Consider the following 25,431-nt stretch of genomic DNA (forward strand, 5'->3'; position numbering starts at 1 on the left):
ACCCTAGTGACCCACATTAAATTATAAATCACCTAAAATCCCAACATCTGTTTTCACATGCTTTATTATCATGCTCATCTCTGTGCCCTGTATATATACAATTATGATTTTGGACTTCAGAATAGGATTTTATTTTACCTAATGAAATTTCATCTTTTTACATTTGAGCCATTTCTAATTGATCTGAATCCAGAGTCTAAGATCTAATGTATTAGATATTCCTAAGAGCTTTAAGTAATGAAGACATTTAATCAGTACATTATATCCTCATAAACATTATTGATGAAGATACTGCACAGAATATTGCTAAGAACAGGCTCCTTCTCAAATCTCCAGAGGCCCCTTTCTAGATGAACACTAGTCTGTTAAACACCCTTCCTGGTGTCTGATTATTCCAGTAACTGAACAACGCCTACTCACAAGTGTAACACTTTTCTGATTTGTTCAAAGGATATAAACATGATAAATTCATTCTGCCAGGGCCTTGCATTTCTCTACTTCACCAGCTTAGCAACCTTTAAAATAGGGAAGAAATGAGGGAGGTAGGATAACTAGCTCAATATGACATGACCTATTCCTAGAAGACAGAATGCCACCACATGGCTCTTCATAAGCCACCTGTTTAACAATTTCTTTCAGAGTGTTGCCAAGGAACGTAAGAGCTTAGTGGCCAACAGACTCAGCATTTGGTTTTGATCCCATGTTTTAAAAGTTCCTACTTCTTATTTTTAAAGAATCCTCTGACATTACTGCTGTCCATTAAGCAGTCTAACATGAAAATTCTCAGTATATCTTGGAATCTTATTTATCTGAATTAGGACCTATAAAAATTTGAAATTCTTGCTTTCTTACAACCAGAGGCCATGTTGACTCGTTCCTTCTCAGCCCAACCCTTCCTGGTGCTAAGATGCAGAATTTCTTTCTCTGAAGGTCTCTTATTTCCACTTGTCTTTTATTTGCACATGAGTTTAAATGTGCAATTCACTGAAATCCCAAGAGATACAATAATCAGGAAGGGAAGTCAATAATTTCTCATAAGTCAATAAATTCTTTCTTTGTTTAAAAAGAGTTCTAGCTAAGAGATCTCCAGGTACAGTGCAACATCTCCCTGCATTTTGCCTCTATGGCCACTGTGAGAGATGTTTCACACAAACACATCGTCTGTCTTTTCCAGCAGGAGAAGGGTTAGTGTTTCCTCTACAGTCACTTCCTGAGAGCTTCCAACTACATCCCAAGCGCTATGTATTACCACAATGGTATACATCACACAAAGTTCTTTAGCGGAATTGACCCTCAGATGCATGGGATTTTATGCAGGTGTAAATTTTCCTGGCACATATTGCCCCACTCCACCTCTTTATTTGAGCAATTTAGCATTGCAACATCCCAGAAAACATTGCAATCCACAAAATCTTATAAAAACCTATGACATTGTATCTGCCTCCCTGAGTTAGAAATATTCCATTTATTTTTTTAAAATATTTTTTTAGTTGTATATGTATACAACATCTTTATTGTTATGTGGTGCTGAGGATCAAACCCAGTGCCTCACACATATGAGGCAAGCACTCTACCATTGAGCTACAGCCCCAGCCCAAAATATTCCATTTATTATAAACAACAGTTTTAAAACTAAGTATCCAAGAGTAGTGTTTTTTCACTTGCTCCTTGTTATTTCCATCTAGGAATGATTAGGCATCTTCTTTATTTTAAAAAAATCACTCCAATATCATCCACATTTAAATTTTTGAGAGAGCTAGACTTCTAAGCAAACAAATTTTAAATAAACAATCTTCACTGGAAATATTTCTACAACATATTATATACTTCATACCGAAATACATCTATTTCTTACTGTTTCCTCTCTGCTGAGATCTTTTACTTGCAGTGCTGCTTCTACGCAGGCAGTATTTCCAAATGTTTCCAGCACAGATCTGAGCTCAGTCTATACCACAAGGCTTTGTGAAAGCTGTTTACCAGCTTTAAGTTTTTAAAAACATGATCTTAAACCTATTTCAAAAGTTTATGGGTGTTGTTGAACCTGGCTTACTAAAAATCAAAATCTCTGTTGCCATTTTTTTATGTATTTCCAAGTGGTGCTGTGAATGTGTGTGTGCTACATGTGGTGAATTCTCTCATTACTGGAATCAGATTTTTTTTTTGTTTTTAGTGCTAAAAAGTCTATATTTTATGTAAAAATTTATAAAATAATGCTTGAACATGAATACCCATTTTAAAACTGAATCAATCAAGTAAATGTGTGATATAGATGTACTTAAGATATCTGGCACCTGGAAACTGCTCCTGTCTGTGTGTAGACCTAGGTGCTAGGATCAACCTTTTTCTTAGGAAAAGCTCTTTCTTCCAACAGCAAGAACATTCCTGCTGACTCAACAATTTTCACAGAGGGAAGGGGAATAGAATCACAAACTAGCAGTCATTCTGTGTCCCTGGACTTAGGGTCCTTCCCTATGTATTTCTGCAGCTTGGATCTCTCTTTTCTACTTTCTGGATTGTTCCATTACAATGGTTAATTGGCTACACAGCCATGCTTGCTGATGGTGAATTTAATCTAATAGCATTTTGTAAAAGGAAATAATCCCTAAAAGCTGTGGTATCATAAAACAACAACAACAACAAAAAAAAAAAAAACCCTTCTATTTCTGGTTGCTCTGGCTGGAAGGTTGAATATTGAGTGTCTGGAGAGGTCAGACTGCTGTCAGGGAAAGTATACCAGCACTTTTCCTGAGTAGGAGCCACCCCCTTCAGTGGAGGTTGATCTCCACCAAATTTAAGATTCACTTCAAATATAGAAAAAGTTCATGTGATCATATGTATTCAAAAGCATTAATTCAAAAGCATTTTAAAAGAATCATCTTAAAAAAGCATAATGGCCCCTTGGACATGGATGTGTACCTGAATATATTCATGGAAAACTGGAACTTCCAATTATAGACCATGGGGGATAGAAAGGACAACATTCGAAGTTTCACATTATATCAACATTCCAGGAGAAGCTGGCTGCAAAAGGGTGCAGGGGTGCAGGGGTCCAGGGGACTGCAGTGAAGCTTGTAGACAAATGTTTGGCTTTGCACATAATGTTTCCTTTGTTGGTGCATTACTCACAGGACTCAAATGGGGATTTGCTGCTTTTGTGGTAGCTGTAGGGGCCAAATATTATCTGGAGTCCCAGAAAAAAGGATAAGAAGCCATCAATGATGATAGTGCCTGGAAACATCTTCGTGATTTCTTAACTCTTATAAAAATAAAATTTTTTCACTGTTGTCTGAGTGTTTGTTCTAAGTAAGAATGAGACTAAGCTTTTTAGATGTATGTTTATTTGTATATACTAGTAAGGTTTAATAAAGTTAGAAAAACATAAAAAATAAAAAGAAACATATGATTGAAAGAAATGACATGTTTTTGTTTAAACAAAAATCATTTATAAAGTTATATCTACGAGAAAATCCAATAAGCATTTATCAAGTGCTCAAGATGTGTTACAATGGACACTATACTCAGTACTATGAGCAGAGTACAAGTGAGATATACTTCCAGTCCTCAAAAGCCCAAAACCTCTTGATATTGTCAACTCCTTATGACAAAGGAGGATAATTACTCTCATGCAGCATGTACAAATCTCTACCAGAAGGTTTAGTGACTAGCTCTACTTAGAAGCAACAAAGGAGATGAGACCAGCAGAGAAATACCACTCTAACATGGCCTTTTTTATTCATTATCACCACTGCTCTAGGTGGCAGGGTTATTATGATCCACCCTTAAAAAGCAGACAAGACTTGGGCAAAGAAGCCAAGAAACTTGCCCCAGGTCTCCTCAAAAGGATATGAGCTATGGACTGAGTACTGAAAAATGAGGAGAGTTCTCTCAAAGAGACACAGATTGATGAGGGACATGCATGCTGTGTTTGTAATCTGTGTGCTACCAATGGGAAAGGATGGGGACACAATTTGGACAGAGGAAGAGTATGGTAAAGTCAAGGTCCACAGTTGAGAAAATCAAGTAGTCCTACCTAGCTTGAGTACAGTGTCAACAGAGTGAAGCAGGGGTGAGAATGTAAAATGGGGATGCAAAGAAAATAAATGTCTGAATACAGACACCTAAAAACCCTAGTCACATTCTTACCTAAATGACCTGAGGTAGTAGCATTTAAAAAGGTCTACATTTTAATGAAAATACTCCATTTTAATACTTATGCCTTTGGATTTCCAACAGAAGTTAAAGATAGCACGAGGATCAAATAAAAATGTAAAATTTAAAACCCCAAGTCTTTCTTCTAGATACAAATATTTTCAGGGCACATATGTCAGCTTTACTATCTGTCTGATAGAACTGTTTTGTTACTAATTTGGAACATATCCAGGGGTAATTACTTCAAGGGAAAAGGGAAGAAAGGCTTAGGAACGTTGGCAGCAATTCTGTAAAAACTGGGGCAATTTAAGAATTTTTTCTCATTTATATTATTAAATCACAGGAGCAGAAACAATAGCTTGGATTTAAGCTGGTACTCAAGCTACTGACATGAGATATTTCCCACAAAGAAATAAAGTGGAAAGAAAAAGACCAATGCTAAAATTTTGGTATATATCCTATATGACTATTTTTATGCTTGTTCATCTTTCCTAGCTGTTTGCCTGTTCATTTCTCTATTTATATACAAAAATATATATTTTCTTCTAAAAAATAAGGACATATACGTACAATTTCTTCTTCTTAATCAATTATGTTTACCTTCTTAAGTGAATTCATGTAGACCTACATCATGTTTATTAAGAGTTGCATGAGGGTCTAGGGTTGTAGCTCAGTGGTAGAGCGCTTGCCTAGAATGTGTGAGGCGCTGGGTTCGATCTTCAGCATCACATAAAAATAAATGAATAAAATAAAGGCAGTATGTCCATCCACAACTAAAAATCTTTTTAAAAAAGAAAAGAGATTTTCATAAAATCTAGTGAGATAAGATACTGTGATCTATTTAACTATAAGTAACTAGCTTTTCAAAAAATTAATTTATTATTTATAAGGAAGGTTAAAAACTTCCAGAAAAAAGTAAAAAAAAAAAACAACCCAAAATGACAATAATAATTACTATATGACAATAAGGTATATATAATACATTTCCCATGATCATTATGATACTTTTTTTTTAAAGATGCTAACTGTGGTTCATGTTTATAAACCTGAAAAGTCAGAAATATTCTATCAAAAATTGAGGTAAAGATCTAGTCTACGGTTCACCTGCTCAATAGGTTATTATAATATTCATTAATAGGCATTAAAATTATATTTATAAAAATTTATTAACCTTCAGGAAATGCTTGTTATTACAGAGAAAAACATATGCTTAAAACTATATAAATATATGTATCTAGCATGACTATAACTCCATAAAGTACATATAAAGAAAATACTCCTTTCAAAGTTCAGCATGGAGGCTGGGGCTGTAGCTCAGCAGTAGAGCACTTGCCTAGCATGTAGGAGGCACTGGGTTTGATCCTCAGGACCACATACAAATAAATAAATAAAATAAAGGTATTGTGTCCATCTACAACTAAAAATAAATATTTTTTAAAAATTCAGCATGGTCCTCTGTGAAAGGTAAAATTAGGAGTAAACCATTTCTCCTCCTCTTACTCTTTTGCATTTCCCCAAATTTCTATGATGATCATGTATAATATATGTTTATAAATGAAAGAACATCTTTTAGGTATAAAAATAAAGTGCTGTTCTTTCATTTCATCTTCTAAGAATGGTAGCAGATTCATAGAAATCTAGAAGCACTCTCTGACTAAGCCTTATGTCCTTACCAGGGCACACTGCTGTTGGATGGTGACAGCAGCAAGGGCCACCCTGTGGCCCAGGAATCCTGGGAGGCTAACCTAGCAGTCTTCATTCTTTACCTACCTCCTTATGGACCCCTGCTTCAGTGACCTAAATGTGGGGGTAAAGGTTCATTTAGAAGCAACCCAATGGGTGTGCACTGTACTACTGAACTGGAAAATCTTATAGATACAGCAGAGATAACTACCTTAGTGATAGCAAACTGAGGTTTTATTTCTCATTAAAGTCCCAAATAAACAGAAAGGCAATCAAAAACTGTAGAATCACATAATCAAAGGGCTTTAAGAATCCTTCATCAGTTTCAAAGAGACCTACCTGGATCCATCTAAGATTTCTACCTTTTGAATTCTCTGACAGAGATTGCACATCATGGAAGGCTGAAGCCACCTGCTGACATGGGTGTGCTTAAATTCTCATTATTAGTACATCTCTATGGTTTTGGAACTTACTGAGCCTCTTTCTAATATCTATGTCTCTTCTATTCTTCCACTGAAGAAAGAGAAGAAAAAAGTTTAACTGAAGTTACAGAAAACTAAACAGCCATTCTTGATTTTCAGGCAAACTGATAATATTGGTATTTTGATATTTTATTTTAAAATAAAAATACGAGAGTCATTATTATTTATCTATGGCTATTATTTACCTATGAGTACACACTCTAGGCCATTCCTTTCATTTTATTTCATTGTTATTCTGAGAGCTCAGCTAGAACAACTCTAAAATCAATCTCCCCAGAAAAGAAATCAGTTTCATAGGTTCAGAAATGAACTTATTAGGATGGAGCTACAAAAGAGCACAGGTTAAAAATACAGACCCTCATGTCAGATGCAGTGGTGCACACCTGTAATGTTAGCTACTTGAGAGGCTGAAGCAAGAGGATTACAAATTTGAGGCTGATGTCAGCAACTTAGCAAGATATTGTCTCAAAGTTAAAAAATAAAAAGGCCTGGGTATACAATCAATCAACAAATATATGGAAAAATGTACATCATCTCTAGCAATTAGAGAAATACAAATCAAAACTACTCTAAGATATCATCTTACTCCAGTCAGAATGGCAGTGTTGTCGAGGATATGGAGAAAAGGTACACTCATACATTGCTGGTGGGACTGCAAATTGGTGCAGCCAATATGGAAAGCAGTATGGAAATTCCTTGGAAAACTGGGAATGAAACCACCATTTGACCCAGCTATCCCTCTCCTCGGTCTATACCCAAAAGGACTTAAAAACAGCATTCTACAGGAACATAGCCACATCAATGTTTATAGCAGCACAATTCATAATAGCTAAACTGTAGAACCAATCTAGATGCCTTTCAGTAGATGAATGATTAAAAAAATGTGGCATATATTCACAATGGAATATTACTCAGCAATAAAAGAGAATAAAATCATGGCATTTGCAGGTAAATGGATGGCATTGGAAAAGATAATATTAATCCCCCAAAAAACAAATGCTGAATGTTTTCTCTGATATAAGGAGACTGACTCATAGTGGGGCAGGGAGGGGAAGCATGGGAGGAATAAATGAACTCTAGATAGGGCAGAGGGGTGGGAGGGGAAGGGAGGGGGCAGGGAGTTAGCAATGATGGTGGAATGTGATGGACAAGTACATGTATGAAGACATGAATTGGTGTGAACCTACTTTATATACAGAGATATGAAAAATTGTGCTCTATATGTGTAATAAGAATTGTAATGTATTCCGCTGTCATGTATTTAAAAAATAAAATCGATTTAAAAAAAAAGGCCCAGGGATGTAGCTCAGCGGCAGAGCATCCCTCAGTTCAATCCCAAGTACTGCCAAAAAAAAAAAAAAAAAAAAGAGAGAGAGAGAGAGAGAGAGAGAGAGAACGCCCCTCAGGCACACTGACTTCCACCTACTACCAGCTGTGTGATGTGGTAATAATACTGCTTAATCTCTTCATAAATCACTGCTATAGATTGAAATGTATCCTCCAAAAAGATCTGGCAAATTCCTAATCCCTAAATGAATGTGGCCATATAAGGAAACAGGGTCTTTGCAGATGTAATCTGTTAACACAAGGTCTCTCTAGTTAGCCTGCTCCAATGTGGCTAGTATTCCTCCTAAGAAGGAAATCCAGAGATAGGAACACAGTCACATGAAGACAGAAGCAGAGACTGGAGGGCATTTGGCCATGAGCCAAAGAATGCCAGAGGCCATCAGAAGCTAGAAGGGACAAGGAAGGATCTTCCTCTAAAGACTTTTGAGGGTGTGGCCCTGCCAACATCTTGATTTCAGGCTGTAAGCCCTCAGCACTATGAATAAATATCTGTTTCTTGAAGTCATGCAGTTCACAGCATTATTGTTATAGAAATTCTATACGGAAAATGATACTCTCATTATTATTAAAAGAGCATTTAGAATAATTCGTGCAAAAAAGTAAATACTATGTAAGTTGTTATCTTTCCCCCAATTCCCCATCCCTTAATGGTACCATGTATCAATTCATTTCAAAAATCAGAAACCTAGGGATTGTTTATCTCAGACTACCCACCTCTCTCCGGCTCCTTCCACCCTAACACCCAATCAGGAAATCAAACCCAGTAATTGTGTCTTTCTGATGTCACTTGAATTAGCTCTCTTCTTCCTATTTCCTCTTTCGAGGGCTTTGCTGTGCCCCTTCTCAATTCTTGATAGAGCCCCTCAACAGATTCCTTTTTTAGGCACAACTCTACCCCCTAACCTATCCCTCTCAGCACCACCCCAAACATCCCATACAGAATTAAAATTAATCAGGTTACTCTGCTGGTTCCCAATCTTTTCTTCCTTCAGAAGGACTTGGGGAGATGTTCTGTGCCCACTCCCCATTCCCTCTGAAGTCTGAGGTGAGCAATTTATGTGACTGTTCCCATCTCTCTCTCCACACCATGCAACCTCTGTTTCTCAGGCGTGGAAACAAGTAAGAATTGAAACTCACTTCCGAAAGTCTGCAAGTAACTTGAGCATGTCATCATTCGATAGCTTATTACTGTCTTGCCTGTAGACTGCAGAAAATCTGGCATTTTTATCAAGGTTTCCAGATGCATCTTTAAACAATGTCCTGAAATAGAAAACAAGATTCCTAAACTGGGTTTCTAAAACATCAAAATAAATTCATCATTTAACTCTGGTCCTCTGCAAAGCCTAATAACTATTCCATTGGCTGTAGTTAACAGAAACCTCATTATCTAAAAATATGGAAAATACTAATGAGGATGAATGTAACTAATTCAATTTACACAGAAAACAGTTCCAGCAGACAGGCTTGTGCATAAGAAACAGCACACACATTCAAATGCATAAGAAGTAAAGTCCACAGACAGAGGCCACTGCAGTCCTCCCCAACTGCCCCCAGCTGCCTCCTACTCCTAGCTGGAAGCATGTGGCAGGGACCTGGAATCCCTCTTGAGCTGACCTCCTGCGCACCCTTTCAGTGCTAGATGGCTACGCTTTGTCCAACACCTTTCTTCTGTGTAAGTCTGCTACATGATTTTTCAGACTTAGGCTTGCTTACTCTCAGCTTTACACATTCAGATCCTCTTTGACTTGGATAACAAACCAAATAGGTCTATCTTCTTATCTACCTGTCTATCTATTTATGTTATAAAAGTTGTTCTCCTTACCTTGCTGCCCAAGCAAATGGCATTCTGTACTGTCCTAGTCTTTGGCATGCCTGCTTGGCATTCTTGAGCACCTTCTGGGCAACCTTGAAGACATCAGAATAAAGCCATGAGATGCTGAATCCTACTGACAAGAGAATTACGATCTAAAGAGCCATCATCACACATTCCTTAAATCAGCTCTCACTGTAGCATCAGATGCATGGAAAAGCACATCCTGTAGGAATGAATATGGCTTACCCACACTCAGCACAGACTTCTTTTTTTAATATACTCTATGATTTTCAAACATTGTTGAATGATTACTGTTTCCAAAATGCATGTCTTTGGTCTTTGGCAACAAACATGTTATTTCACAGACTTTCATTTGTATTTTTAACTAAGGGCTACTTTATAAGTCCCATGAGTTATTAATAACTACTAAAATATTTGGATTCATGCTGAAATATAATGCATTACCAGAATTAAAGGAGAACATCAACAAACACACTAAACTTTCTCAGATCCTAATGTCCACCAGTTGGAGCAGATTCTCACAATTTAGGGGTTATTTATTAGTAAGACATTTTTAGGTACAGACTTAGGCTATGGTTTTCAATTGCTGTGTCTTTGCTTCCTACATTTAAATAACTGCTACTTTTACTTCCTAATGATCGATTTTGGTTTGTTGTGAATTGACTGATTAACCCTTGAGTACACAACAGGAATATTTGATTTTCGCCAAAGACATTCATGTCATATATATGGCAGGTCTATAAATGAGATGTTTGATTGATTCAGATAGGGTGGTGAGTTAAAAGAGTCCTTAACATTACTGAGGACATTAAAGTCAAACCAATTTTAGGAAATGTATTCTAGCATCTATGAACCAAAGTGGGTATGTCAAACTGCAGAGTCAGTATCGTTGTTAGAAATGCAATCTCAGGTCCTGCCCCAACCATCCTGGATTAGAACCTCATCCTGAAGAAACCTGCAGTGACCTGTGTGCACCATCAGGTGTGAGAATCACTTGTTAGAACGCTTAGTAATAGAACAATAGAGTTAAGTCACCCTGAACCCAGCTGTATGTCTCCATAGGCCATTAAACCTGTCTGAGCTCACCTGAAAAATAAAGGGCTTGCATGATACTTTCATGATCCCTTCCAGTTACAAAACTTAATGATCCTCCCACAATCATGCTATGGGAAGAACTGCCTGCTTGAGTGAACTGGACTCAAGTCCAGTTAGTTAGTGAGCTCTGAGGCATATGCAGACCATGGATAAAAAAAAAAGTCTAACATTCCTGGAGAGTCAGTTTTACTTAAACATTTTAAGATTCAAGATTTTTAGATTCTAATAGTAACATATATTTACATTTATATAGTAAAACAGTGTTTGCATAAAATTTAAAGCTAGAATAAAGCTTTGATAAATTTCACTCTTCCCTGAAGCAAATAAGGCCATCTCCAAACTCCATCTCATTCAAACTCATTCAAACTAACCAAGGGTGCAAAGATTAAAAAAAAAAAAAAAAACATATGAAAGAGAGAAAAATAAGATTTTGCTGCTTTGGCTTTCCCCCTACTCCTATCTTTTTTTAAACGGTAGATACTACAAAGACTTTTCATATAAACAAAAATTTATTCTAAGTGACATTCTAGACCATCTAGATGAAAAACAGGAAGAGACAAATTTGATAGAAGAAAATAATCTTCTCACTGTATCATCCCCACCAAAACTTCTATGCTGATGTGAGATGGCTGAGTCTTAATTTCTGCTTTAATTTAAGGTAGGAAATGAATCCCTAGACAGGCTTTACATGGCATAAGTAATGAAAAAGCAGACTTCAACAGATGCTCAATGGACACTGGGGAGTGTGCAGAGTAAGGTTTAGCCCAGTGATACTGAATTTTTCACCAACATGCCAAATTTCAAATTGTGCACATGGCAAGCAGTAGTAACAAGGCTGATGTGTATGGGCTTTGCAAGTATACTGCAACCACAGTTGGAAAGTAGATCTTAACTGAGCCTTCATTGATTATTATTCAAAACATAGAAGAGCTGAAAGAGGTTCTTATCCAAGGTTTAACAGCCTTGTTTTTAAAAAAATAAAATGGCTTCTCTCCAGGGACCAAACTTTACTCAGCTTTTATCAGCCAAAAAGGCTTAATGTTTGAAGCAATGAGCCTGGTAAATGAGCTTTTAGTTGACTGGGGCCATTATAAATCACGATGCCTTGCATGCTTTCTGTGATTCATGGTGTCTACAGCAATGGCTCATACATTATCTTTTTGATCCTTACCCAGTCCCTGAGAGGAAGGCAGGGGCAAATATTAACATCATCCTGCACCCACAGATGGGATATCTGGGTGCTAAAGAGGTGATCTGACCAAAGTATGCAGGATAGTTAGGCACTCTGCACCCACCCAGGTCTTCTGACACTTGGAGCCTATTCTTTAATGACCATCCTGCATCTCGGTGGACACAAGTGACGTATGATGGCCACAGTGATGAACAGAAGAACTGAATCAACTCGGTAAACCTCAGCTGGACTCCCTAGTGTGTTCATTCTTATTGCAGACCAGTCCTTGTCAGTGTATCTAGGCTCTCTCTCAGATGACTACTTACAGCATTAAAAAATAGAGCTGGGAACAGAGGCACGTGCCCATAACCCCAGCCACTCAGGAGACTGAGGCAGGAGGATCATTAGTTCAAGGTGAGCCTGGACAACATGGTGAGGCATCATTTCAAAAAATAAAGTAACTAAAAGTATTGTAAAACTAGTAAGGGCAGCAATACTCAACAGCTTATTTTAACCTGGTGGCACAATGTGCTACAAAGTGATAGGAACACATTAGCCACTATAGCTGTGGGACATTAAACAGGTAACCACAGCTTTGCAGGCCTTAGTTTTCTGAAAAATGAAAGGAGATCTTATATAAGATGGTTTCTAACATTTAACAATGCTGTGGATGTCCATTCATAGGCACTTCCCAAGTAACAAACATCTCTTTGAAAATACAACAAATATATATATCTTTGATGTTTCCCTAAGGTCCTATCACTTCTGTCACAATGACCTTGATCCTCTAACAAAAAACAAGTGAACCTGAACCACTGGCACCACTGGCCAGACCATCTGAGCCAAGCCAACTCCAAACTCCAGTCTCATTCAAGTATAACTGGACTAATACAATTCCAGAACCCACAAGACATATCAACAAGTGGAATGAACTCTGTTTGGCTATTATACAAAGACATCTCAACAAATGAAATGAACTCTGTTTGGCTATAATACAAGTACCTTCTAATGATAGAAAGTTTACAATCAAGCTGGCACTTCCTTTGTGAACTACTTTAGGACATAAGAAGAGACTAGTCAAACAAAGTATTTTATTTACATGCTGAACTACTAGCATTAAAAATTGGACACACAGGGTTGGGGTTATAATCAGTAGCAAAGTGTGAGTTTAGTATGTATGAGGCCCTGGGTTCAATCCCTACCACCAAAAAATAAAAAGTAAAAAAAAAGGAACACATAAAGTTAGAGAATAAATATATGCGGTATTCTACATGTTTTAGACTATAAGTATGGCTTACCTTTTGTTTTATTAAAAATCTAATATTTTGATTACAGTAGATGGGATAGAGAGAGAAGATGGGAGGGGAGGGAAGGGGAGGGGGGATAGTAGAGGATAGGAAAGGCAACAGAATACAACAGACACTAGTATGGCAGTATGTAAAAATGTGGATGTGTAACTGATGTGATTCTGCAATCTGTATACAGGGTAAAAATAGGAGTTCATAACCCACTTGAATCAAATGTATGAAATATGATATGTCAAGAGCTATATAATGTTTTGAACAACTAATGATAATAATAAAAAGAATATAAAAAAAGACCTTAAAAATCTAATATTTTGAAATAAAGTCCTTTTCTCAGATTGCTTTTTATCTTCATAAAACATGAAAGTCATTCATACCTTAGAAGAGTCTGAACTTTTCATATATGGCTCAGCACAATGTGTGATGCTCCCCTGAAGGACTTTTTCAATTCTGGCCACAAGAAATATGTCTGGATGAGGGCATGTGACTGAAAATATCCCCTAGAAAAAACCAGTTTTCCTCAGTAAGTAGAATTCACAGCTGCATTAAACAATATCATGACCATTAAAGCAGCAAAGCACAGTGAAACGGTACGGTTGTAGGGGGCATCAGCGTCCAGGTGATAATCAATAGGTGATCATCTGTTCAAAACGTCTGTATGACAGGGGAGGCAGCTACAAAAAAGCTCAGAAAAAGAAATGAGAAACTAAAACCACTTCTCCCTCCATTTGCTTTTGCTGTCTAATTACATATTCTATCCATATAATTAACAGTCCAAGCTACCTCATTTGTGCATTACAAGGTTTCACTTTGGCATTTTCAATGTTTTTGTATATCATGTGCAAAATAATTCTGAGCATATGAGTGCTGGGCCCTTGTTCCCCACCTGCTTTGGATACTGCATGGCAGCTGCATGAAGGACGTCCTGAAAGGCAGGTGGACTCTGGCTGCCATTCATCAGAGGTGGGGATGTGGGAACCAGCATCTGCCGCACTGAGCAATGATTCAGGTCCACGTGGAAATCAGCAGAAATCTTTCTGTTGTACTTTATATCAAACAGGGACAGGGTAACAAAAAAAGGCTCTACCTGAACAAAACAGAACAATCCAGATAATCATTGAGGTTCAAACGGTGGGAGAAAAAGAACACTGCTGTCAAAGAAGAAATTATGAGATCTATTTATGATTGTTGCCATAAATTACTACTATAGATAAACAGCCTTGTTTTTTGTCAGAGAATTAGGTTACAAAACACTTTAGGAAACAAAACAATTATTTTAACTTTCTATGTTTTGCTACTTAATATATCCGCCACAGTTGCTCTGCCTTAAGCATCTAAGATGAAATCTGCCTGCTTGAGCACTGAGCATACTACCATCCTTATCCTTTGTCACAAACATCCTGTCCCTGTAGGCTGCATAGCCCTCCAAAAGCATCTCATCTGTACATTGCACCTCTATGACTTCACATCCAGGCTGCACTGTCCTGGGAAACATGTCATATCTGAAATCTTTGAACATTAAAAAGATCTTTAATTTTAAAAAGGAAAATTACATTTGTAGTGGGTCCTTCTTCATTTTCAGCAACACAGCATTGCAAATTGAAAGATAAATCATTGCACTTGACAAGAATTCTTTTGCCAAACTTCTCTTCAAATGGCTTTACTTCTGGTTCAGCTGATGGGAAGTCAAGCTTCTTTAAAAGAAAATGTAAATATATGAATGCATTATTATCCTACTTTAAAAATCCATTATAAATGTATCCAAACAAAACTGCCTAAAAATATGGAAAAGTTATATACACTCATTTATTAACATCAGTGTTACAAATATATATACATACACCTTCAAATGTGTATACACACCCACACACAAATAAAATGTGAATATTAATCAGTCATTAAAATGAGGAAAATTCTGACAATATGGATGGACCTTGAAAATACTGTGTTAAGTGAAAGAAGCAAGACACAAAGGACAAATACTATATGATTCCACTCTTATGAGATTCCTAAAATAGACAACTTCATAGACACAAGTAGTAGAACAGAGGTTACCAGGGGCCTGGGAGAAGGAGGAATGGGGAATTACCATCTGATAGAGTGCTTCAGTGTAGGAAGATGAAGAAACTCCAGAAATGGATGGAGACATGGTTGCACAACAATGAGAATGTATTTAATGCCACTAAACTGTATACTTAAAAATGGTAAATTTTATGTTATATATATTATATCACAATACACAAAAATTGTCCAAATTTAATGTGGAGGTGGGAGTGAGAGGGAGGTTAGGAGGTTCATGAAGAAACAGAAAAATACTTATTCAAGTTAAATAGAAGTTTTATTTAAAAACACACACACACACACACACACACACACACACACACACACACACACACACACACAAATGAAGAGGAAAAATACCCAGGTTGAAATAGAGCAGAAACTTTGTCCCTTCTAGACAGCTCTCTGTGGTGCTCACTATCCCGGGCAGCCCTGAAGGTCCTTACCACATGTGTTTGGATTTTACTAAGACACAGATGTGCATCACAGCACTGTCAGGTTTGTATCTGGGACTGAGAGTGGCTACTCAGGAGTTATCACTGTCTCCTGGTGTCTGCAGTGATACTTGCTATTTTCTAATGGTTACCTTAACAGGCAAATTATATGATCTTGTGGACTTAAGAATGTCTTCAGCTAAATCTCAATATTCAACAATCTACTGAATATCAAACATTCACAATAATTATGTTATGATGATGAGAACACAGGTCATTTTAATTTTTCTTCTTTTCTCCAAATTTTCTACATTGTTACACTGCTTACCAACCCAAATAAATGAAGGAAACAAACAAGCATCAAAAATTTTCTCCTCCCCATCCACTTAGTTTTAAATCTTAAATATTAAAATGGTTCTTACCTGGGCATCTGGGTCTAAGTAAAAAAGTTTAACTCTGCTTTCACTTTTCAGTTTGATTTCTGCTTCTCTGGTACTCTGATAACAAGATAAATAAATAAAAAAATTAAACAATATCCAGAAGTATACAAAAGTGTTTAAAAGCTTCCCCATCATTTAGATTCAGGCTGTTAGACAACCATGCCCCATCTCTGAGAGAAAGCTGCATGTCAACAACAGATACACTAAGATGCAAACGGCATATGATGCAAATGCTGGGGGGCTGGGGGTGGAGGTCATATGTGATCCCTGACCTTATGAGGCCAGCAACCAACTGTGGAGTCAAAAGCAATCCAAAGAAAGTGCAAGAGAATAATTAAGCATCAAATTGTTAAGAAAGGTTGCATAAAGTAACAGATTTCTGGGATGGGTTTTGAACAAAGGCACAGAATTTAGATAGCTAGGGGAAAAACATGGACATTCCAGGCTGACTGCACAGACAGATGGACAGACAATGAGGATGGAAATAAACTCGGGCAATAGACAGGATTGAATAGGGTCCAGTCTAAGACTGAGGATACAAAAAGAGAAAGAAGAAAAGGAAGGAATATATTTTGAGTGGTAGAAGAAAATCATGATAGGTTTTGAAGGATAAGATGCAGATTCATTCATTCAATATCCATTGAGCACCTACTTACTATGTGCCACATGCTGGGGACAGAAACATGAATGAACAAAGTTCCTACTCAGAAGGAACACCAGTGGGGAGACAATAGATAAAGGAGTGAGAATGACAAAAGAAAGCATAAGGTACGGTGGGTGCTCACCTGGACTAGGAGCGGCAGTCAGAAAGGACCTCCCACAGAAGGAGACCCCTCCTGAAGGACAAGCACATTTGGCCAGGAAAGGAAAGGAGAACATTCCAAGAGGAGGTACTACAGGTGCACAGGGACAAGTCACAAATGGTCAAGTTGTAATAACTGAATGGTTGGGCATGGTGGGGAAAAGGAAAGAGAAATGAATCTGGGACTTGTTTGCTAAAGAAAATGGATTTCATTTAGAATTCAAAATATCCCACGAAAATTTAACAAGAATAAAATAATGACTTTTGCATTTTAGAATCCTTACTTGGGTAGGTCTGGAGCAATAGAATAAACAAGGTAAGGTTAGCAGGCCCCCAGGATCTTTCCTGGATTGTCACAATAGCCTCCTAGTCTTACACAACAATGCCTTTAACAAATCTCATGTTTTACCTTGGGTAGCCTGCTGAATGGTGATGCCACAAACTGAGAGAAAATTCAGGCAAAAGAGCAAGTTTGTGGAAAAGGTGATTAAAGAAATGGAGCGTTCCTGCAGGGGTTTCAAGTGGAAACATACAGTAGACGTGGGACTTAAGCACAAGGCAGAGAACAAAGCTAGAGTTACAGATTCAGAGACATCAGCATGCAGGTGGAAAGGAAGTCTTGCGGGGGGGGGGGGATGATACTGCCAGGGGCTCTGACACTAAAGGGATGGCAGAAGATAAACCATTAAGGGAAACAGACCTATGGAGATGTGAGATGTGGGATAAAACAGATGAGACTTCCAAAGAGATTCACATGAGAGAAGTCATCTCTAACCTTGCTTTTTATCAGGCTTGGAACCTCTAATCCATGGCCTATTCTTGGCAGCCATGGCTTTCTATTACTCTCAATCTCCATAATAACTTCTGTGGAGTGAGAAGAGATTGTCCTCTCCCATCCATTACTTTCCTGAGTCACCTCTCAGCACTTGGTAATGGGGCAATGACAGCCATAGCGGGGAAGATGTCCTATCCTCTTTGCTGGTAGCTGAGCAAAGTTGATTATTATATTTCTAATCAAGTCTATTGAGAAATTAAACATCAATCTTGATTTTCTCAGCTCTAAAATTGCTTTAATAGATCCTTAGCAATGACCCAAACTGTCATAACTATACTTAATTAACTCTCTATGTCCAAATGAAATGGCCACTAGAATACTAAGAAACTGGTTCTAGTTCTAATTCAGTTGTTAACCAAGCCCTGCAAGCTAATGAGACTCTCTAGATTGTTTTCATTTCTAAATAAAAAGGTTGAATGAAAAGATGGCTCAAGTCTCTTGGCCCAGCAAAGTTTATTCTGAGGCTCTCTGAAGGAACATGAAGGCTTCTGGAGGACAAGGGCATTCCTACAAATGTCCTGCTCATGTTTTCAGGGTACAGCATGGGGCTGGCGTAGCCCCTTCCATACAGGAGATGAGATTGCTTCATCTTGCTTATAACTTTTCCTAATTTTTCACACAGAAAGAACCAGAACATACACAAGGGCAATCTACTGAACTGAACCAAAGAACTTGCTTTACATTGTACTATGTTTCCTAATTGTACTATGTTTCATCAGTACTAGGTGCTGCAAGCTACCACAAACAGTGTATTCTACTTCTGAATCCTCTGCTTGAGTTCTTCGACAAAGGCAAAGACTATGATCTCAGATGCTACCATGGAACAATGGGTTCTTAATGCAGATGCAATTCCTGGTGCCTTTCTGAAAGATGCTCCTTGTATCAAGTTGACTGTGCTAGTTTAGGAGATGAGAAATTAATAAAGTAAGAAAAACTGCTATGGGCTCCATAGAATTAGAGACAAGTAGGGATGCAGGCACCTACAAGAAACAGCAGCAGCAGCAGCAGCAGCAACAACAAAACAACTAGTAGCCAAAATAGACACATAACATCCTAATGTTGCCAATAACATCCAATGAATTCATAGTCTTCATCAGAAACATGCCTTCTTGGGAAAGAAGGGGCAGCTTTGGATGAATAATAACCTAAAAGCTCAATCTACTTTACATACATAGTTTTGCTGTGGGCTAGATAAAAAGCAAATTCAGCTTCTTTTAATGTTCCTTCCATCTCTCCCAAGGCTAAAGATGATGCATTGAATAGAGAAGAAGCCCAATAGGGGCTGAAGGAATTACCAAGGGAAGGAAGCATTTACTACAATTTAAAAATTCAGAAAAGATGTCTGCTAAACTGTCTGGGTTCTGACAAGTTCTGCTAGTTTGGCACTATAGCCCTTACTCAACCCCAGTAAGACTATCAAGTTTGAGACACCATTCTCTTTTATTTAACTGTGGAAGATTTAACTGGAAACATAAGTTCATTCACTTAAAAAGAATTTAAGGATATAGGAAGAATAATTTTGGATTAAGAAAACTCTGCCTCTCTTTCAGAACCACAAGGGGAGACTAAATTAAGAGTGAGTTACTGTTCTTTTGAGTATAAAAAAAGCTCAAAAACAGGAAAACATAAGGGCAAGCATGACGGTTTTTCTTCAAACTATTTTTTACAAAATACAGTATATGTTTCAATGTAACTGAAGATGAATGCAAGCAGAAAGAAATTAAACAACTACTGGTGGGGTTTACAAACTGATCATGTTACCCCCTGATTTTCTAGGGAAGAAAGCAATTGACTAACCATACAGTTTGTAAATGTAATATAAATATTTAGAAGGCTGATGCTATACATTCTATTATCCCCTGAAAACCTAAGTCCATTTTATTCGTGCCATATGCAGAAGGCCCCTCCACAATATTCTAGAATGGGACATGGGTTATTTTTACACTAAAACAACTTCCTGTCAACCATATCCTGTTTGGCTATGTCTCAGTCACAATGGAAAACAAAAGCCGGGGCAACAGAATGAGTGAGGCAGAAAAGAGAAGCTGACCAGAGACACTGCCACTAAATTACACCTTCAGTCACCTTTAGCCTTCTTCCCTTATCTAGGGCTTTCTCTGAAATCATACTTAACTGTGGCCCTGCCTCCTCCTGACCCTTTCTAGCATTTTCCTTCCTTGATACTGACCTTTTTACCCCTTCATCCCCTGACTGAACTCTCCCTCTGTGCACAGCTGTGTGTCTCCTGCTCTCTAGCCCCTCACACCCCATACACACTTAAATCTCTGATTCTGTAGTCATGGAATCCATTGTTCCTAAAACAGGATGACCATCATCAGTCAACTCTTCTGCTTTCCCAACAGATGCAAATGATCTTCATCCCAGGAACACCATAGGGAGATGATAAACATCCAGGTTTTGGGTTCTGAGGGACCAAGCACAGGTTTCTAATTGGTGCCTGGGCCCCTCATACCAGGCCATTAAAAGGCACAGGTGACAGATATCTCTTCCTACACTCCTGATGGCGGCAAGCTACACCTTAATTTTGATGGCGACAATACACCTTAATTTTCTTCTTTCAATTTCCCTTCAAAAATATTACCTTCTGCCCTTTACTACTCTCTTAAATAAAAATATTTTAAAACCGCTGGGAGCTAGGGGGAAACACACAATAAAGACAGTACCCTACTTCATTTGTCAGGCTTTGATCATAACCCAAAGTAAGGAATATATCATACGTTACAATGCGTGCACCCCCCCCCTCTTTGCACATATAGATAATAGATAAAAGTGTCTAATAATTAATGACAGTGTAGTTTATATTCTCTATTAAATTCTATTTAATTTTTTTAAAAAATGTTAGTCACATAAGATTGGGTCTGACACAACTAGTACAAACTGAATGGTTCTAAGCATAGGAAGGTCTAGAACAGCCAAAACAAATCTATGGTGATGATCAAAATAATGACTATCAGTTGGTAAGGGGTGCAAGAAAGTCTTCTGGGATGCTATAAATGTTCTCTATATTATTCTGGAAAGTGGTTATATCTGTGTACAAATGTGAATTCCATTAAGCTGTATACTCCATACTTGAGTATCTTACTTTATTTAAGTTGCACCTCAGTCAAAAACAAAAATTAAAACAAAAAGAAAGAAACGGGGGCTGGGGCTATAGCTCAGTGGTAGAGTGTTTGCCTAACACATGTCAGGCACTGGATTCAATCCTCAGCACCACATAAAAATAAATACATAAAATAAAGTTAATGTGCCCATCTATACTTTTTTTTTTTAAGTAAGAAATAGGGGCTAAAATCAACTAAATTGATTTAACCAACAAAAATGGCTTCAGTTAACTCGGTGGTAAGACATAGTTTGAAAATAATGTTAAATGTTAATTTTTTTTAAACAATATAAGAATATATACAAGTGTGTGCATTTCTATAACTTTCCCTTGGTCTTAGGATCAAGCAAAACTGAATTTTGTTGCCCCAGTAGTAAGAGAAGAAAATAGAGCATAACTCCTTTACGTCTTCATAGGAAAATATACAGATTTCTAATCATTCAACATTAGCCTCAAATAATAAATATGTGTTTAGAGGAAAAGACTTTCATTCTGCTTCCCAGCAAGCAAATAAAGCTATTTTATGAATTCTAGATTATAACACATATATTAACTGCTTTCAACAACTAAAACCCAAACAGGGTTTGCTTTGAGAAATTCTGAATACCCCCAAACAGGGAAACAAATCCAGAAATAAAATAGCAAATCTCAGTGCAAACTATGATCCTCAGAAGTTCCTAACACAATGGGGTGGAGAGAACAGCTCAGTAATACAGCACTTGCCTGGCATACACAGAGCCCTGGGTTTGATCCCTGGTACCGAAGGGAAAAAAAAAAAGGAAGTTCCTAACATGAAAACACAAACATACAAGCCAAAACTCTTCCCAGACTAGGAGGAGTTAGATGGTGGCTCTAAAGTTAGTTTTAATAGGCAGGTGCTAAAAAGATTCAGTGGAAACAGCCAAGTTCTGAAGAAAAACAATGTTCTCAAGTCCTAGCCAGGGAAGGAGATTTATATTTGAGAACAGCCATGTTGTCTTGAAATAAAGGTCAATGCTGAATGTCTGTCTATTTATAATCCTATATAGATAAACCATGTTTCTATTATAGTGTTTAAGATGTGGGCGTATAGGGCTACCATTTCACTATATTATTAAAAAAAAAGAATAGAAAGTAAGGGCGAGAACATACAGGGCTAGAGAAGACAAAGACAGTTCTCTCATTTAAAAAAGAATCATTCATACACAGGACACAAGTACAAGGATATTCATTGTAGCATTGTTCATAGCAGAAAAATGGCAATAACAGAAGAGCTAAAATAAAATGTTTAAACAGTACAATAAAGGAGATGAATCAGATCATATACCAGATAGGATGGATCTCAAAAAAAAAAAAAAAAGGCTGAACTAAAAAGCAAGTACAGAATAAAACTCATAGTAATTAGCATTTATGTAACATTTTTAATCATATGAAACAATCATATAAAACATTAGGATAAATATATTTATTTATAGACATAATAGTGAATGTCTATTGCTGGGGTTGTAGGGAAGAAGAAAATGGGAATAAGGACAGTGTTTAAAAAGAACTTCAACTGTAACTCATGTTTTATTTCTTCTAAAACTACACTAAAGACAATATAGTAACAGAGGGGAATCTGGGTGGTGGTGGTGGTACGGTAGTTTGTTTTCCTTTGTGCTTTTCAGTAACTTTTGAGATTCTCAAAATCACAATTTTTTCATTGACAGTGACCCCAGAAAAATTTCTATAACTTAGGCAATACTTCTTTAGGCTAAAGGAGAGATTAGCATGTCCACCCTCTAGAATTGTGTCTATTAATGTGAATAGAGGAAGCACAGGCGTGAACATAGTAAGTACCAGATTATTATGAGAACACGCATCTGTGCACCCTGGTTATTGCTTCAGTAGGTGTGCTGCAGTATTAGGTACTATGAGGTAAAAACACTTAAAGAATAATGAAAAGAAAGTATTTTGCAGGGTGCCCTCTGGAAAACAGACTGCCTTACTCAAGCCTGGAATGTATCCCACATCACCCCATATTCAGGTCAGACAGTGGCAGAGATTATAATGTTAACTGCCATTATTTCAAGAGATCTCATTCTGGATAAACCCACAAAATAAAAAGCATATCAGTAGTGTTCAATGAAAAGCAGAAAACTTAAGATGATGTTACCTTTGCAAGTTCAGGCAGGTAGCTATCTAAACCAGAACCAGAACCTTCCAATTTGCATTGTTCATCATCTGAAATGGCAAAACAGACTACCAGAGTTATTTGTAATTGAAAATATCTTATTTAAAGCAGAAAGAGGAAGACTGTTTCTTTTATATAACTTTGAGATTCTCAAAGTTACATGGTGGTTCATAATTCTGGTTGCATACTATAAACACTTAGGAGATTTTAAAATTGCTGGCACCCAGGCCCAGGGGTGAGTCAGAGCATTGAATAGTTGGAACAGGCTAATTAGAACTGATGCCAAGTGTGAACAGATTCATGGCTATCCCAATTAGGATCTTTAGTGGGACCAAAGAAACATCATTTGAAAAAAAAAAAAATCTCCCAACCATTTCTAGGGGACAGTTAGGGCCAGGAATCATCTAAGAGCTTAAGATATAACATGAATTATCAAAATCACTACCAGATTTTTCCCATCAATTTAATCTGAGATACCTAGTGATTCTAACTTTGTCTTGAAAATTCCAAGGATATTAATGACAACAATAACTTTCAACATTTTAAGTGTAGATTCAACACAAGGGACTTGAGATATATTTCTAAATTTACTCTTCCCATCTAATCAGTAAGCTTCATTTGTATTCTCCCCTTACAGGTAAGTAAAATGAAGATAAGAAAACATAACAAGTATATCCAAGGTCACACATTAAAATATTGGTATTGCTGGGACTCAGGTCCAGGTCTTTTTCTGTACCTCCAAAGCTGTGGTTCTTCTACTATACAATTTCCATACATAAAATTTCAGAGTAGTAAACTTTAATCTTTGCTGACAAGCTACCTGTTCAAGGCTCACCTCTGTCCTACCTTCATGTACCTGTGCAACATTTCTCCTTACATTCACCTGGTTAAAAAAAAAAAAAAAAAAAAGATACACATAGAGTGTGTGTACCTGTGGAAAGACAGATCCACCTACCTTCATGAGAGTCTCCATTTCTCTTTTCTTGCATTGCAGCTTCAAAGTTGAGCTGGAGAATCTTGTTTAGAATTGTGATCCATTCTTCCATTTCTACTTCACTGTCTGCTGCCAAAAGATAACTACTTTTGTCTTGCATCTTAAGCTCAAAAGCAAAACGTCTGACTTTGTTGTTCTGAAATGGAAAAAGGATAAAGAGACACATTTGGAACTATCTTAAAATAATATCTGTCTCATCTGCTGATGGGTGCTGATTGGTATTTCATACAACTATTTAAAACTATAAACTCTTCCCCATCACAGTGCAATCTCCCTGATTTATTTTCTCCATATCTTTACTTTTCCATCTGACTCATTACATTTCTTACATGTTTATCTTATTTCCTGTCTGTCCCCCAGTGGAATGGAAGCTCCTCAAGGGCAACAATTCCCATTCTTTTTATTTTTATTTAAAAAAAAATTTTTTTTATTGGTTGTTCAAAACATTACAAAGCTCTTGACATATCATATTTCATACAATTGATTCAAGTGGGTTATGAACTCCCATTTTTACCCCGTATACAGATTGTAGAATCACATCGGTTACATATCCACGATTTTACATATTGCCATACTAGTGACTGTTGTATTCTGCTATCTTTCCTATCCTCTACTATCCCCCCTCCCCTCCCCTCCCCTCCCATCTTCTATCTCTACCCCTTCTACTGTAATTCATTTCTCTCCCTTGATATTTTTTCCCCTCACATCCTCTTACATGTAATTTTGAATAACAATGAGGGTCACCTTCCATTTCCATGCAATTTCCCTTCTCTCTCCCTTTCCCTCCCACCTCTCGTCCCTGTTTAATGTTAATCTTTTTCTCATGCTCTTCCTCCCTGCTCTGTTGTTCAATGCTATGGTCTTAATATTTACAATATCTGGTGGATAATTGGCACTTGAAAAATATTTGTTGAACAAATGAAAAATTCATGTAAAAAATTCATATTTAATTAGCTCCTATTTTTTAAAAGAAAATGAAGTATATGGTATTACATTTTTAAAAGCTAAACTTCAGCTAAACAGCTATTAATATGTTTGACTGGCTTATCTGGACCTTTCTCATCATTTATGATTACCAAAGGTCTATAGCCTTGCCTCACATCTCTGGGTGTCATGCCCAAGAGAGGGTGAATTAAAATAATATCTGTCTCATCTGCTGATGGGTGCTGATTGGTATTTCATACAACTATTTAAAACTATACCAAAGGTCCATCAAAGAATACAGGCTGCATTACACCAAGATTTGTAGGCCTTGGTACTACTGACATTTGGGTAGAAATTCTTTGTTGCAAGGGGCTGTCTGCACATTCTATGATTTTTTTAGTGACCTCCCTGGCCTTGACCCACCAAATATCAAGAGCATAGTCCTGAGTTGTGACCATCAAAAATGTCTCCAGACATACTCTGGAGGGCAAATATACTCTGGAGGGCAAAATCATGCCAGGTTGATGGCATTAGACAATTCAGCTCTGAGGAACATGGTACAAGCTACAGACTCAGCTGGGCACAGTGGCAAATGCCTGTAAT

At 37.2% G+C, this 25,431-nt stretch overlaps 1 protein-coding gene across 34 annotated transcripts in view; it reads right to left on the reverse strand.

Moving 5' to 3' along the window:
• Nucleotides 1-25,431, reverse strand: part of Dock9 (dedicator of cytokinesis 9) — a 286,979-nt gene that overhangs the window by 96,699 nt on the left and 164,849 nt on the right. For 33 of the 34 annotated variants that reach the window (XM_078016277.1, XM_078016273.1, XM_078016264.1 and 30 more), the window contains 8 exons: nt 23,866-24,040; nt 22,893-22,960; nt 15,983-16,057; nt 14,619-14,759; nt 13,952-14,152; nt 13,443-13,565; nt 9,484-9,566; nt 8,799-8,921 (listed from right to left, as the gene is read on the reverse strand). In XM_078016277.1, coding sequence (XP_077872403.1) covers nt 8,799-8,921; nt 9,484-9,566; nt 13,443-13,565; nt 13,952-14,152; nt 14,619-14,759; nt 15,983-16,057; nt 22,893-22,960; nt 23,866-24,040 — 989 coding nt within the window. The remainder of the gene's footprint in view (nt 1-8,798; nt 8,922-9,483; nt 9,567-13,442; nt 13,566-13,951; nt 14,153-14,618; nt 14,760-15,982; nt 16,058-22,892; nt 22,961-23,865; nt 24,041-25,431) is intronic. The other variant, XM_078016247.1, reaches the window with a different exon arrangement.

Source organism: Ictidomys tridecemlineatus, chromosome 6 (assembly GCF_052094955.1).
Source record: "Ictidomys tridecemlineatus isolate mIctTri1 chromosome 6, mIctTri1.hap1, whole genome shotgun sequence".
Taxonomy (NCBI): domain Eukaryota; kingdom Metazoa; phylum Chordata; class Mammalia; order Rodentia; family Sciuridae; genus Ictidomys; species Ictidomys tridecemlineatus.